This window comes from Myodes glareolus, chromosome 13 (assembly GCF_982192425.1).
Source record: "Myodes glareolus chromosome 13, mMyoGla1.1, whole genome shotgun sequence".
Lineage (NCBI taxonomy): Eukaryota > Metazoa > Chordata > Mammalia > Rodentia > Cricetidae > Myodes > Myodes glareolus.
The window spans coordinates 20,685,857-20,701,491 of record NC_142038.1 but is presented as its reverse complement, the minus strand read 5'-3'; the positions used below and the strand labels follow the sequence as shown (position 1 = coordinate 20,701,491).

The 15,635-nt window shown below is 43.2% G+C and overlaps 1 protein-coding gene across 5 annotated transcripts in view; it reads right to left on the bottom strand.

Moving 5' to 3' along the window:
- Positions 1 to 13,873, bottom strand: part of Ptpn2 (protein tyrosine phosphatase non-receptor type 2) — a 65,134-nt gene extending 51,261 nt beyond the window's left edge. For 2 of the 5 annotated variants that reach the window (XM_087895941.1, XM_087895945.1), the window contains exon 1: positions 13,713 to 13,873. In XM_087895941.1, coding sequence (XP_087752067.1) covers positions 13,713 to 13,781 — 69 coding nt within the window. In that variant the 5' untranslated portion in view covers positions 13,782 to 13,873. Of the gene's footprint in view, positions 1 to 80; positions 195 to 13,712 lie in introns of those variants that run through there. The other 3 variants (XM_087895942.1, XM_087895944.1, XM_087895943.1) reach the window with 3 other exon arrangements.
- Positions 13,874 to 15,635: the final 1,762 nt, after the last annotated feature.

The following is a 15,635-nucleotide window of genomic DNA, read 5'->3' as shown; positions in this document are numbered from 1 at the left end:
AATCACTTATAATACTATGCATATCAAATAAGATCACAGGGGGCTGGAGAGATGGCTCAGTGGTTAAGAGCACTCACTACCTGCTCTTCCAGTGGTCCTGAGTTCAATTCCCGGCAACCACATGATAATTCACAGCCATCTGTAATGAGATCTGGTGTTCTCTTCTGGTCTGCAGGCATACATGCAGCCAGAACACTGTATACATAACAGATAAATAAATCTTAAAAAAAAAATCACAGGAGCGTTGGACATAGTAACACATACACCAGGGAGAGTGAGGAGTGCTTTGAGTTTGAAGGTAGCCTCGGCTACAATGCCAGGCCAGCAAGGGATACACAAGAGCTTATTTTAAAGAGAGAGAACCAGATATTGATGGCAGAGAAGATTTGAATACAAGACTATGAAGTTTTTTTTAATGTATATACAGATGTAAAGATGTGTTTATGTTTACATGCAATCTGGGGGATAGTTCAGAATTTGAAATACGATGTGTGTGTGTGTGTGTGTGTATAAGAGAGAGAGAGAGAGAGAAAGAGAAAGAGAGAAAGAGAGAGTGAGTATAGGAGACAGATCTTATAACTTGAAGTAAGTAATAACTGATCTAAATTACAAATTCTAGGAAGAGGGGAATTTACTGCAGTGCAGTTATTGGAAGTGGGATAAGCAAACCCTTTTGGTTAAAAATCTCTCTGCTTCATTACATACTGAAATGTATTTTTAAGTGGATGCACCTATTAAAAAAATCATAGGCTATAGAGATGGCTCAGCAGGTAGAAGGGTTTGCCATACAAATTTGATGACTTACGGTAGTTTGAATGTAACTGGCCCACATAATCACATAGGCAGCAGCACTGTTAAGAGGTGTAGCTTTGAGTGGGCATATCCTTGTTGGAGGAAGTGTAGCACTGTGGTGGCAGGCTTTGAGGTTTCCTAAGCTCAAATTACTGCCCAGTGTTTCAGTTGACTTCCTTTTGCCTGGAAGATGCTCAGCTACTACTCCAGCACCACATCTGCCTACATACCACCATGCTCCCTGTCATGATAATAAACTGAACTTCTGAAACTGTAAGCAAGTCACCCCAATTAAATGTTTTCCTTTATAAGAGTCGCTGTGGTCATGGTGTCTCTTCACAGCAATAGAAACCCTAAGACAGAAGTTGGTACCAGGGCCTGGGGTAGTGCTGTGATAAGCCAGATCAAGTTTTGTTTCAAGAAATATGAACTTTGGGAGTTTGGGTTAGGAAAGCAGTGGAATGCTTTAAGCACTGTTTAATGGGCATCCTAGTAGGAATATGGAAGACATTGGCGCTAAGAGTTATTTGAACTGTGGAAGGGCTCATTCAAAAGGTTTCAGAGAATAAAAATTGGAGTATGTTGCCTAGAAATTGTACTTGTGATATTTTTGGTGAAGAATTTTGCCCTTGTACCTAGAGTCTGCAAGAGGCTAAAGTGAATAGTTTGGAATTCCGTTGGCAGAAGAAATCTCAAACAGATTAGTATAGACTCTGTTGTGTGGCTATTTGTGGTAACTCTAATGAAGATTTATAAAAAAGAGCAAGTTGAGCACGGTAAATTACAAAAGGTAAATTTTGAGGAAAAAAAGAGCACCAAAAGTAGAATGGAGCTAAATCCTGTGTTCAAGGAGATAAATGGATTAAGAAATGAATAAATGGAGTCACCCAGCAAAGTTTCCAACTTGTGAAAAAGAAAAGTTTAAAGCTAAGTGTGGAGGTGTACACCTTTAATTCCAGCACTAGAAAAGCAGAGGTTGGCAGACCTCCTAGTTTGAGGCCAGCCCAGTCTACAGAACAAGTTTCAGAACAGCCAAGCTTAGGCGGTGAAGGACAGAAAGCAGGTGAAGACATAACTCAACAAGGGGGCCACATGTTCCAGCCCCAGAAAGCAGAACGGGGCAGCTTCAGTCACATGGTTCTGGCTTTGAGTTAAGGACAGAAGAAAGGAGTTATGGAATAAAGTTGCTAAGGCCAGACAAGTGTCAAGGGTGTCCCTGAATGGAGGCCTCGTAGAGGGGCCATTGCAGAAAGCTGTGAAGTTGAAACGTGGGTTGCCTTGGAGAATCCACGATAATTAGAGAAGTCAGAGTCCAGGTGAATCTTTGTGAGTTCCAGGTCAGCATGACCTAAAGAGTGTGTTTCAGGACAGCCAGACCTACGCATAGAAACCCTGCCTTGAGCCCCACTCAAACTAAAAAAATAAATAAAAATGCTAGAGTTGTGGGACACCTGCTGAAGAGAGCTGTTAAGAAGGAGTGGAAGCAGTCTTTGTTGTTGTTTGAAGTGTGCTGCAGTCTTTAACAAAGCTGAATGGTGGAGATCTGAAGAGCATTTTGACTTCAGACATGGAGATGAAGAGTTCGGAATTTGCCCAGTTGACTTTTTGGTCTTGCTTTAAGTCCAGTATTGCCCTGCATTTTGTAATGGTAATGTATATCCTGTGTCATTATATGCTGGAAGCATGTGATCTGCTTTTTGATTTTGATTTTTACAGGTGATTACAGCTAAGAGATTGCATGAATCTCAAAAGAGAGTTTGAGCTTTGAATTTTAAAATACTGTTGAGACTGTGATAAACTATGGGGACTTTTAAAGTTGAAGTAAATGAATTTTGTATTATGATACTGTTCAAAGTTTTGTGGGCCAGGGAGTAGAATGTGGTAGTTTGAATGTAATGGCCCCCATAATCTCAAAGGCAGCCTGCAAGATGTAGACTCTCAGCTATTACTCAAGCATCACATCTGCCTGCATGCCACCACGCTCTCAATCGTGATAATAGACTAAACCTGTGAAATGAGAATTGAGCCCCCCTCCATTAAATGTTTCCCTTATAAGAGTTGCCATGGTCATGATGTCTCTTCAAAGCAATAGGAACCCTAAGACATGACCTGAGTTTGATCCTTAGAACCAATTATAGAAGGAGAGTAATACTCCAAAAGTTTTAGATGACCTCTATATACACATGGCATGAACAGACTATACTTACACACATAACAAAAAAACTTTACTGTGTCAAATGATAAATTTTTTTTCCTACATTGTATCAACTTAAATTGGCTAACATTTCTTGCAAAGTTTTTGTTTGGTTGGTTCCCCACCATCCCATCCCCAAGACAGGGTTTCTTTGTAGCTTTGGAACTCATCCTGGAACTCACTCTGTAGAACTAAGAGATCCACCAGCCTCTGAATCCCCAGTGCTGGGATTAAAGGCATATGCTAGCAACGCCTGGATTAAAGGGATATGTGGTTTGTTTGTTTTTAGAAAGGTTATTGCTTTATAACCCTGACTGGTCTCAAATTCACGGCAAACCTCTTGACTTCAAACCTCTAAATTCTGGGATTACATGTGCACATAACCACACCTAGTTTAAAAGTGTTTTTGTTTGTTGAAGTAACCAATGCTTACTTTTAAAATACAAAATATTCTGAGCACGGTGGTATATATGCTCGCGATTACAGCACTTTGGAAGGCAGAAGGATTACAAGTTCAAAGTCAGTCTCGGTTATACAGTTAGAAGTCAGTATAAGCTACAATGAGACTCTTCCCAAAAAAAAAAAAAAAAAAAAAAAACAAAAAACTATGAAGGTGTGATGTTTCAACCCTGTAATCACAGCACTCAAGTGGATCACTAAGTGGTCAGAGGATGTTTCTTTCGTTTTTTCAGACAAGATCTTACTGTATAGCCCCTGCCTGGCCTGAAACTGAGAGATCTAGTGTCTCCTACTTCCTGAGGGTTTGAAGACATGCACCACTATGCCTAGCATTACTCTGTGAGTTTTTATTTGTGATTTTATTGAAGAGGGGGAAAAGGTTTTCATCTTTAATAAAGTAATATACATCCATTATCAGAAGCTAGGATTCTTTTTTTTTTTTTTTTTTTTTTTTGATTTTCGAGACAAGGTTTCTCTGTAGTTTTTGGAGCCTGTCCTGTAACTAGCTCTTGTAGATCAGGCTGGCCTTGAACTCACAGAGATCCCCCTGCCTCTGCAGGTTTTAAAGGCATGCACCACCATGGCCCGGCCAGAAGCTAGGATTCTATCACCCAAAATAAAAGCTAACAGTAACACATCACACTATAACAACACAAGGATAACCTCTGTGGTAACTTTATAGACGAGCACACAAATACAAGGGGCTTATCCTCTAGGAGTTTATTCCTAGCTCCCCAGTAGATGTATGATGCTGATAGTAATCAGTTCTGCAATTTACGTCCTTTTCCATCTTATTGCACTTATAATAACACCATGGCTCTGACTCGTTCAGTTTCAATACAGCAGCAAAACCAGCAAATATCTTTATCCTTCCAATTCCTCAGACATAAGATTTAGCCTTAGCATGGATTTTACCAACTGCAGCATTTTGTTTCTCTCTTTCTTTCTGTAAGTAAAGAACTTTCACCTTGTCCATCCTGGTGGCCTAGGCTTGCAAACCCCAACTACTTGGAGGCTAAAGCACATTGAAGGCCAGTAACCTACCTATCTTAAAAATATGTAAACAGGGGGGCTGGAGAGATGGCTCAGTGGTTAAGAGCATTGCCTGTTCTTCCAAAGGTCCTGAATTCAATTCCCAGAAACTACATGGTGGCTCACAACCATCTGTAATGAGGCCTGGTGCCCTCTTCAGGACTGAAGAAAGAATACTGTATACATAATAAGCAAATAAATAAATATTTTTAAAAAATATGTAAACAGGGAGGGGCGGGTAACTGTGGCTATGGTTCACTGGTAGAACATCTACCTAGAATGTTTGAAACCATGGGCTTAATTACTAGAACCCCCAAAAGAAACAAAAACACACAATTCCAACAACTTTCACCAGATATAATGACCTAGGTCTATAATACTGGTTCAAGGGTATCCTGAGCCAAATAGTGAGTTCCAAAGCAGTAAGAGCTATAGATTGAAAATTTGTCACAAAAACAAGAAAACAAATCAGCTGGGCATGGAGGTGAATTACTTTAATCCCAGTACAGGGGAGGCTGAGGAGACAGACAAATCTCGGAGTTCCTGAGTTTGAGGACAGCTTGATCTAAATAGTAAGTTCCAGAATAGTCAGGGCTACAGAGAAACCATTTCAAAAAAAAAAAAAAACAAACAAAACGTCAAAAAATAAGTCAGGAATGGTTGTGCATGACTTTAATCCTTGCACTAGGAAGGGAGAAGATGATCTCTTTGGAGACCAACCTGGCTTATTTTGTGAGTTCTAGGTCAGCAAAGGCTACATAGCGAGACCTTGTGCCAAAAAACAAAAAAACAAAAAAACAAAAAAAACCCAAAAAACAACCATCCCAAGAAATTCTTCCTACTACTAAATCATCGAGTTTTGTTCGGTTTGTTTTAAAACAGGGTGATGCTAAATGACAGAGGCTGACCTGAAACCAGCTACCTTGCTCAGACTACCCTTTAAGATCCTCCCTCCTCAAGGGCCACAACTATTTCCAAAAGTGATGTCCTAAAAGTAACTGTTTGTAGGGAATAAAAAGACTAAGAGACAGCAAGGTGGTGGTGGTGCATATCTTTAATCCCAGCACTCTGGAGGCAGAGACAGGCCAACCTGATCTACAGAGTTCCAGAACAGAATCCAAAACTACACAGAGAAATCCTGTCTTTAAGGAAAAAAAAAAAAAGACTTAAGAGGCCAGACCTCCAACCAAAACTATTCAATTTATTCTTCCCTGCAAAATTACAGTAAAATATGAAGTAACAGTTCTCATATTCAAAGTTCAACTAAAAGCCGAGAATCTGGTTTTTGCTCAAGAAAAAAATCCTTTCTTTTCCTAGCTCCTTCAGCATCACCAAAATAAAAAGCAGAAGTCATAAAAATAACTACCACAAACATCACCTATTGTAATAAATCAGAATACTTAAACAGCAGTGACAAACATGTGTGAACTGTCATGTGGGTCCTGGGAACAAAGCCAGATCCCCTGCAAGAGCAACAAGGGCCCTTAACCGTTGAGCCATTTTTCCAACCCTGATGGCAAAGATTTTAACATGTGCTCATATATATCCAGCATGGGCTGGTGGACTAGAAGGCTTCCAAAAGGAAGTGCAACTTCAGACACGAGTAGGAGGTGTTAAGCAATAGGGGAAAGAAAGGGGGAGCAGTTGTGCAAAAGAAATTACATTCTAGAGGCCAAGGGGAAGGTGAATACACACATTTCCAAGAACAGAACACAGTGGGGGAAAAAAAGAAGAAAAATGCCATGGGAAATAAAGCCACAGAGGGGGCCAGTGGAGGTATGAGACAGAGGGCTGAATTTTACATTGTGGGCCTGGGAAACTAGTCATTAAAGAGCTGAAGAAGAGAAATAACTTTGTTTCCTTTTAGCCACCTCTCCTCACTTCTTCCCTTCAAGTTGTTTCTCAAGCATCTACACTTCTCTGCACTTTTTCCAACTGTACTGCACTGAAACTGCCTTTAACTAATCTGATCTTCATCCGGGCGGTGGTGGCCCACACCTTTAATCCCAGGATTTGGGAGTCAAGGGGAGGCAGAGCTCCAAAGCTACAGAGAAATCCTGTCTTGAAAAACAAAATAAACAAATAAATAAAATAAAATAAAATAAAAATCTGATCTTCGGTAGCTCAACTCAATGAGCCCTTGATTGTACTTGCTCCACATGTAGCAGGTGGCTCTGTGGACTATCAACTCTCATATTCTTCAGCATCTTTTCTTTCCTACTTTCTTGGTTACTACTCTCCAGTCTTCACTGAAAGCTTCCTTGCACTACCTACTTTTAAAGACACTGCTGGCAGTTAAGATGACATCCTTGGCCCTCAACATTTCCAAAACATCTACATGCTACTGAATAAAATTTGCTTTGTTGAGACAGGGTCTCACTATGCTCACTACGTAGACCTGCCTGCCTCTGCCTCCCAGGTGCTAGGATTAAAGGCATGTGCCACTATGCCTGATTACCTGGAAAATCTTGATGAATAGGGCCTAGAGGCCTCAAACATTAAAGAACAACTATATGTTTCTAAGTTCTAACTGAATTTATAGATAGATGAATTCTCTTCTGCATGTCACATTTGGGTATTTCAGCATCTTAAAAGTAACTCAATTACATCTACTTTAACTTTGTGGATTCAATAGGGGAGACACATACATGCTAAGGCCTGGGCACAGAGGACAACTTTCAGGAGTCAGTTCTTGCCTTAGCCTTGAAGCAAGGTCCCTGTGCTGTGTACTCCAGGCTAGCTTGCCTAAGAGCTTCCAGCTGATTCTCCTGTCTCTGCTATCTTGCCTTTCAAGTGCTACGATATAACTTTTTTTTTTTTTTTACAGGATTCTACGGAATGAACTCAGGTTGTCAGACTTCTATGGCAAGCACTTCTACTTGCAGAGTCATCTCCCCAGACCTACTTTGTTGGGTGAGACTGTTTGTTCTTTTCCTGGCTACCTAGTCTCCCGAAATAATCACACAAAAACTATATTATTTGCAATACTGTTTGACCAATAGCTTAAGCGTATTTCTGGTAACTCTTATATCTTAAATTAATCCGTGTATCACCACGTAGCTGTGGCTTTCCGGCAAGGCTCCAGTGGGTTCCAATGGAGTCTGTCTCGCAGGCAGCTACATGGCTTCCCTCTGACTCTGCCTACTGTCTCTATATATCTCTCAGCCTGGCTTTCCTCTGTGAAGCCACTGACTGAAAAGAGCTTCTTTATTAACCAGTGGCAATAAGACATATCCACAGCACACCTCACCTCCCACATCACTACTTAGCTTTTCAACTGTTTTCCCTCTATTTCTCTTGCCACTGCCTATGTTCAACTTGACAGGCTTCCCAGTGCTGTCTTGTCTACACATAGCACTATCAAACCAACAAGATCTTACTAAAAGTAAAAATAATACTTCTAGCTTATATTTCCTTGGCAAGCCTCTAGTATCTCTTTGAAATTCTGATCTACAAGAGCCTTCTAGGCTCTCCCACACTTCAACTTCAGAGCAAACTCAGTCCTAGACTACACTGTTTGGAGTTCTCCCTCAGTAGTCAATGCTTGTGCATACTTATTTCCCCGAAACACTATTTTTTTTCCAATCCCTCGATAATTTCTCAGTGGACCAACTTGCACTTCAAGACTGTTAGGTCCACCCCTCTCAAGGAACTTCACTATTCGGGTTGGAGAGATGGCTCAGCTAAAAGCACCGGCTGCTTTTCCAGAAAACTGTGGTTTGATTCCCAGAACCCACATGATGATGCACCATCTGTAACTCCAGTTCCAGGGATCTGATGCTCTCTTCTGGCCTGCTAAAGCCATTAGGCACAAACATGGTACACAGAAATACATGCAAACACAACACCCACACCCACCCACACACAGACCCACCCACACACTCACACGCACAAACACACACACAAATCATTCCAGATATACCACTTTTTGAGAATTATAGTTCCAAGAATACTCATTCACACAGCATCCTGTGCTTAATACTAGCTTTGTACTAAGCACTTTATAAAACAATAAGGGGCTGGAGAAAAGGCTCATCAGTTAAAAGCACTGACTGTTCTTCCAGAGAACCAGGGTTCAAATACTAGCATCCACATGGCAACTTACACCTGTCTATAATTCTAAGATCTGACACCCTCACACAGACATACATGCAGGCAAAACACCAGTGTACATAATTTTAAAAACTTTTTATCTTTTCCACCACAATTTCATACATATATACAATATACATTGATCACATTGCCTCCCATCCTCAAACCCTCTTATACGTAACTCTCCAACTTGTTTTTGTGACAAGTCTTACACAAATCAGGTTAACCTCGAATTATGGACCCAAGGATAATAGTGAACTTCTAGTCCTTCTGCTTCTACTTTCAGAACGCTGAGATTCCAGGCATGTACCATTATACCCTAATTTTGCTGGGGTCTGAACCCATGGCTTCATGCATGCCAAGCAAGCACTCTACCAACTGAGCTACACCGCTTGCTTTCTCACACAAAACATTTACTGTTGTGTGTGTGTATGCCACATCACGTGTGTTGGCAGAGGAGCTTGTGAAATCAGTTCTCTCCTTTCACCTGCACAAGGGTTCCGAGAATAGAACTCGGATTGCCAAGCTTTGGTTAGCACCTGTACCCGCTGAGCCTTTTACTAGACCTCTCCCTTCCATGCTTTCACCTGCTTAGTCACTCACTACTTACTGCTCACAAGGGTGAACCCTAATGAGCTCTCTCTTTCCTTCCTTCCTTTCTTTCGGTTTTCCAAGACAGGGTTTCTCTGTGTAGCCCTGGCTGTCCTGGAACTTACTCCGTAGTCCAGGTCTGCCTGCCTCTGCCTCCTGAGTGCTTGATTAAAGAAATGTGCTACCAGTGCCCAGTTTATTGTTGTCTTTAAACAGTTATCTTCAATGTCAAACATTAGCACCTAGCACTTAACAGGTTTGAGAGAACAAATGACCTTCAGATTATGAGACTGACACACTACCTGCTAAGCCAAGAAGCCAACAAGAGAGCAAAATATGAGCATCCAAAGAGATCCTCAAGACTCACAGAATCAGTCTTGGCAGCAGAGATCTCATCTGCAGCCTTCTCTGTGGAATGGTGAAACAGATGCTCTAGGATCCTAAGAAAGCATGAAGTTCAAATTCTTTCTGACTTGCTTTTACTGTAACACCAATTAGCATCGTTTTAATGCTCTTGGTCTTGGAAAATAAAGTGCTAGCACAGAACTACTGTTCTGCTTAAAGATCTTGGGTACTAGTCTATGGAAGGGTTTCCTGAACTCCTTTCAATGGAACATGAAATTTTCAGTGAATACCAGTAAGTGCATTTTTGCCTGTATTTATTTTCTGACATTTATGGGGGGCATGCACACATGTGAAAATCAAGGAACCACTTGCATAGGTCAGTTACCTTCTTCCATCATGTGGGCACCAAGGATCAAACTTAGATCATCAGGCTTGGCAGGAAACACAGGCTTTGAATCATCTTGCTATTACCAGGGCTACACTTTTTTCTTTTTAAAGATTTTATCTTTATTTTTAATTTTATGTACAAGTGTATGTACACAGGTTTGCACTCCCCATAGAGGCCATAAGATGCTAGATCCCCATAGGCAGTTCTGAGCTCTCTCTGCTGCCCACAAACCTTATTTAGCGAGGCTAGCTCACAAGTGAGTTCCAGAGGTCTGCATGTCTCCCCCACCCCAGCACTAAGAGAAGAGATATACAGTTGGCTTTTCATGTGAACAGTAGCGATCTAAACACAGGTGTTCATGTTTTCATGGAAAACATTTTACTAAATGAGACATCTCCCCTATCTTCCATGTCTTTAAATTACATTTTAACTTTGCTATTGTGGGTACACATAAAAAGGCACTTGGACAGAGGTCAGATCAGAGGGCTGAACGCAAGTCGTCTTCAGCTTGGCAACAGAGGAGTTAAACCACAGGACCACCTTCTCAGCAAGATTTTTATTTTCTGACAGAGTCTCAATTACCCCAAGCAGGCAGGTGCAGAACTCCAGATCTTTTCTGGCTCTACTTCCCAAGTGCTAGGATTAAAGAATGTGTCACTATGACTGGCTTTTACTTTTTTAATTTTTTTGTACACAAGATCTTATGTCACAGTCCTGGATGTCCTGGAACTCACTCTGTAGACCAGGCTGGCCTCAAACTTAGAGATCTGTCTGTTTCTGCTGGAATTAAAGTCATGGGCCACCAACGTCCAGCTAAAGGCTAGTCTTAAACTCACAACAATCCTCCTGCTTCAACCTCCCAATTGTTAGGTTACAGGCTGAACTGCCACATTCAGCATAAGTGCTTTTTTTCTATTAAGAGCAATGACAACTTTCATTGACTTCTCAAGGACATTAATGCTATACATTAAACCAAGTATGGTGGCTCATACCTGTAATCCTAGCATTTAGGAGACTGAGGCAGGACTGTCACAAATACAAACCTAGTAGGGCTACACAGTAAATTTCAGGCCAGTTTGTTGTATTAAGCAAGACCTTATCTCAAAAAATAAATAAGTTAGGCTAAGTATTAACACTTTTAAAAAAGTTATTATGGGGCTGGACAGATGGCTCAGCTGTTAAGAGCTCTGACTGCTCTTCTAGAGAACCCGGGTTCAATTCCCAGCACCCATATGGCAGCTCACGCTGTCTGTAACTCCAGGATCCAGCACCCTAACACATTTATACATATAGGCTAAAACACCAGTAAAATAAATATTTTTTTAAATTATTACTATTATTTTCACACACACGCCTAATTTTATATGCATAGGCATTTTGCCCGCATGTGCACCATGTGCATACCTGGTGTCCCTGGAGGCCAGAAGAGGGCTTTGGAGCCCCAGGAACAGGAGCTAGAGACAGTTCTGAGCTGCTTGTGGGTGCTAGGAATCAATCAAGCCCCTCTGGAAGAGCAACAAGTCCTCTTAACCACTTAGTCATTTCTCTAGCACCCTTTCCACCTTATTATTTTTTTTAATACTTGGTCTTACTATGTAGTCCTGGCTGGCCTGAACTATGTAGGTCAGGCTGGCTTAAAACTTAAAGATCTGAGCCAGACATGGTGGTGCATGATTTTTAGTTTCAGCACCAGGAAGCAGAGGCCAGCCAAGGCTACATAGGCAGTCTTAAAAAGAAATAAACAAAAACAAAACCTCAGAGACTGCCTGCCCTTGCCCTTGAATTTGGGAACTGAAGGCATGGACCACCTGGAAATCTTTTCTTTCTTAATTCTGTACTGCTTCTATTATTTGCGTTTTTGAGGCACCAGTCTCTGTTAAAACTAATGTAACCATAGAAGAGAGACCTAGAGGTGCGAGCATACCCGCACAGAGAAACTAATGTAACCATAGAAGAGAGATCTAGAGGTGAGCAAGGAAGCGTGGGCAAATACATACACACACACACACACACACACACACACACACACACACACACACACAGAGAGAGGGAGAGAGAGAGAGAGAGAGAGAGAGAGAGAGAGAGAAAGAGAGAGAACAGACTAGAAATAGATTTAAGATTTTCTACAATTTCAATCATCCAGCACTTTGACAGTGAAAGTATCAATGTAGGGAGTCCAAAGCAGGTCTGGGCTACAATGACACACTGTCACGAAACAAAATATAGCTTTAACACAGATTCTCTAATTGGAAGAGTTCTTACTAACATTCGTTAGAAGCTAGTGCCTGAGCAAGAATGATGGCTCAGGGGGGAAAAGGTATCTGTTACCAAGCCTGATGACCCAAGTTCTACCTACAAGACAATCTAATTCTGAAAGTTGTCCTCTGAGCTCTACTCAAATGCCAAGGGACGTGCCTCCCCCTACCACTACGTAATGATAATGATAATTAAACTAGTGCCTTATTCTAATGTATGCTGAATCAGGGTGTTTAATATAGTGCTTGCTAAACTTTAAAAAAATACGTTCTAGCCAGATGTGGTGGTTAATCCCAGCACTCAGGAAGACGTGGGGGGGGGGGATTTGTGAGTTCAAGGTCAGACTGATCTACACAAAACTAGTTCCCAGGCCAGCGAGACTTGCAGACCGAGAACTTGTCTCTCACGGAGGGGTAGGGGGAAAAATAAGTACTAAAAAAAAAAAAAAAAAAAAAAACCGAAAAAGATTTCACTGTCATCTAGTGAAATGTAATAGGATCGGAAAAAAGAGAATCGTCCAGAGGTAATAGAAAGCTTTCTAGTTTCTATTTGTACTGTAGGAATTAGCCAAAACATAAGGAGACGCACTTAATAATTCACCGAACAGTAAATTCGATCTTGGAGCAATACGTTAATGATTAGCAATGGATCGTTTGTAAGGGGAAAAAAGTTTTGCCTGAATTGAAAAGGGAAGCCACTAGCTGTAAAAAGGTTCGTAGTACAGACGACTTTAATATGAGCTGAATAGGTAGGTTATTCTCTGACGACAGAGAACAGCGGTGGCCTACGGACATGTGGCCTCTTTGGGACCGAAAGAGTATCACCACCACGGCACACTCGTTTGGGAAACGCGCCCAAAAGCAAAGCTCACATAAAGATCTCTGGTGTACTCCAACAAATTTATAAAGTATGCCTAAGCAGAGGAAATTTTCAAGAGGACACTCCTTTAATCACTGAAAATACAACCAAAGCCTCTGTTCCGGGAAGCTCTAGCAGACGATGACCCACTCTCCCGAAGAAAGCAGCCGTGAAAAGAGTGACGATCCCTGATTCTTCGGGAGCTCTCGCCGCCGCTTCAGCTCCGACTCCGCTAATCGCCACAAGCCCCCGGGATAGAGCAAGTCACCGACACCCCGCTTCGCCTTCGCTGGCCCCGACCAGAGGGCTGTCTAGCCCGTTCCGCTGCATCGACTCCCAGCGCCCTCGGCCACCGAACACCAGCCGACCAGAACGCTGTCGGCAAGAAAGCCGGAGGCTATCTCACCCCGCTCCCGGAGTTCCCCCCACCCTCTACCCAGCGCACCACACGCCGGGACCCGGCCGCGCAGCCAGCAGGCGCCGCTGTGGCGCCGCCTTCACCCCTAACAGCCTACAGCCACCTCGATTCTTCCCGTCTAAAGCCTCGCCAAGAAGGGGTAAGGGCTTTTCGCGCAGGCGCGCCCCTGACGCGGCCCGCGCTCGCCACTTCCGCCCGAACGGGAAGCGGGGGAGGCGGCACGGGAGCCGGCAGGCGCGAGCTCGTATCCTCGGAAGACCCAGCCGCCGCGCGGGCCCGAGACTCACCAAGTATAACGGCTGCCAGCGACACTGAGCATCCAGTTCCTCGAACTCCCGCTCGATGGTGGCCGACATGGCGGCGGAAGAGCGCGAGCAAGAGCGGAACCTCCAGAGCGGAGAGGCTCGGGCCCCGCTCTATCCGGGGAGAGCGCTGGCGCTGTGGCGCATGCGCGCTCCGCGCCCCGCCCCGCCCCCCACGTTGAGCTGAGCCGGCCTTGGGGAAAGTACCTGAAGCGTCGGACGTCAGCGCGCCGCCTCGGCGCCGCGTGGGTCGGACGTCTCAGAGGCGGGGCGGCCGCAAGGGGGCGTGGTCCGAAGAGTGCCCAGGTGGGAGGGGCGGGGCCGGGCGCCACTCTGGAGCTACACCGCAGGATCTGGCCCAGAAGTTGAGAAAAGTCCCTGGAAAGTCACCGACCAGCTCCGCCTTCCTCGCTGCTCCAGTTCTTTCTCCTTAGTCCTCAAGTTTCTCTTTCTTTTATTTGTGTGTGTGTGTGTGTGTGTGTGTGTGTGTGTGTGTGTGTTTTCGAGACACGGTTTCTCAGTACCTTTGGAGCCTGTCCTGGAACTAGCTCTTGTAGAGAAGGCTGGCCTCAAACTCACAGAGATCCTCCTGCTTCTGCCTTCTGATTGCTGGGATTAAAGGCTTGTGCCACCACTGCCCGGCAAGTTTTTGTTTTGTTTTGTTTTAATGAACTATCTGAGTTCTATTTAAATACCATCTAGGTTAGTCTAATGGCCTGTGTTCAATTTTGTAACACATCGACCCTAACAAGTTTTGTGGCAAATAAAGCTCTATAGGAAAAGAGAAGGAAGGCATTTGGGAGAGTATCTTGTGTGGACTAAGACTCACAGCTCCAAAGTTCGTGTTGTCTGTTTAAAGCACATGTAAGTCCACTTCTCCGAAACAAGAACCTGGCTCCGGAAATCGTTTTGCCTCAGATTTAAGATAATTCATTATTGACGAATTCATGTTCTTAAGAATTTTACCTTTGCCGGAGGGTGGTGGCACACGCCTTTAATCTCAGCACTCAGGAGACAGAAGCAGGCGGGTCTCTGTGAGTTCAAGGCCAGCCTGGTCTACAAGAGCTAGTTCCAGGACAGACCCCAAAGCTACAGAGAAACCCTATCTCGAAAAACCAAAAAAAAAAAAAAAAAAAAAGAATCTTATCTTCTGATAATTTTAAGAGATGTGAAGGATGCTTCTGGGTCTTTTGGCCAAGATCAAGTGAAGAACTGGGAAGCAGTAGAGAAGCATGAAGTATATTGTACAAATGGAATTTTAGATATTTTTTCTACAGTTAGCTCTGGGATTAGGAGTTCAGTGAAGCCCCGTGTTCAGCCCCCTCCAAGACTGGCAGCAAAGAACAAAACCCCTAAATACAGCAATTCCATTTCTCAGTGTCTAGCCGATTTTGCTCAGTAGCCTCACGTGTCTAGGCTGCCTTGTGGTCGAAAGCACAAGTAGGACGTTTGTGTCATCAAAGAACATTCTTTGGGTTTGGATGTTTGGGGTTGCATTGTTTGGGTTTTGTATGGGGGGATTTTTTGGTTGGTTTGTTTGTTTTTGAAATGGTTGCAAAAACCAGCCCAACCTCCAACCTGGAGTCCTGCTGCTTCCACCCCCTAAATGCTGGGTTTACAAGCATCTGCCACGACACCCTTCGAAGAATTTCTTTGGGATAAAATTACCTAATAAGGTGAAACGGGCCTAGCGCGGTCTTGCTAGACTTGCAGGGTGAGAGCCTGTTCAAAGGCAGCCTGAGAAACAGTGAGACCTAGTCTTAAAGAGGGGGGGAGGGCAGAACAGAGTCCAGAAACAAAGGCAAGAAGAGCCAAGAAAAGATCTGAGAAATGATCTCTCCTGATAGTAAAATCTGTTAATACAAACTTTCTGGGTTCCTGATAGTAAAATCTGTTAATACAAACTTT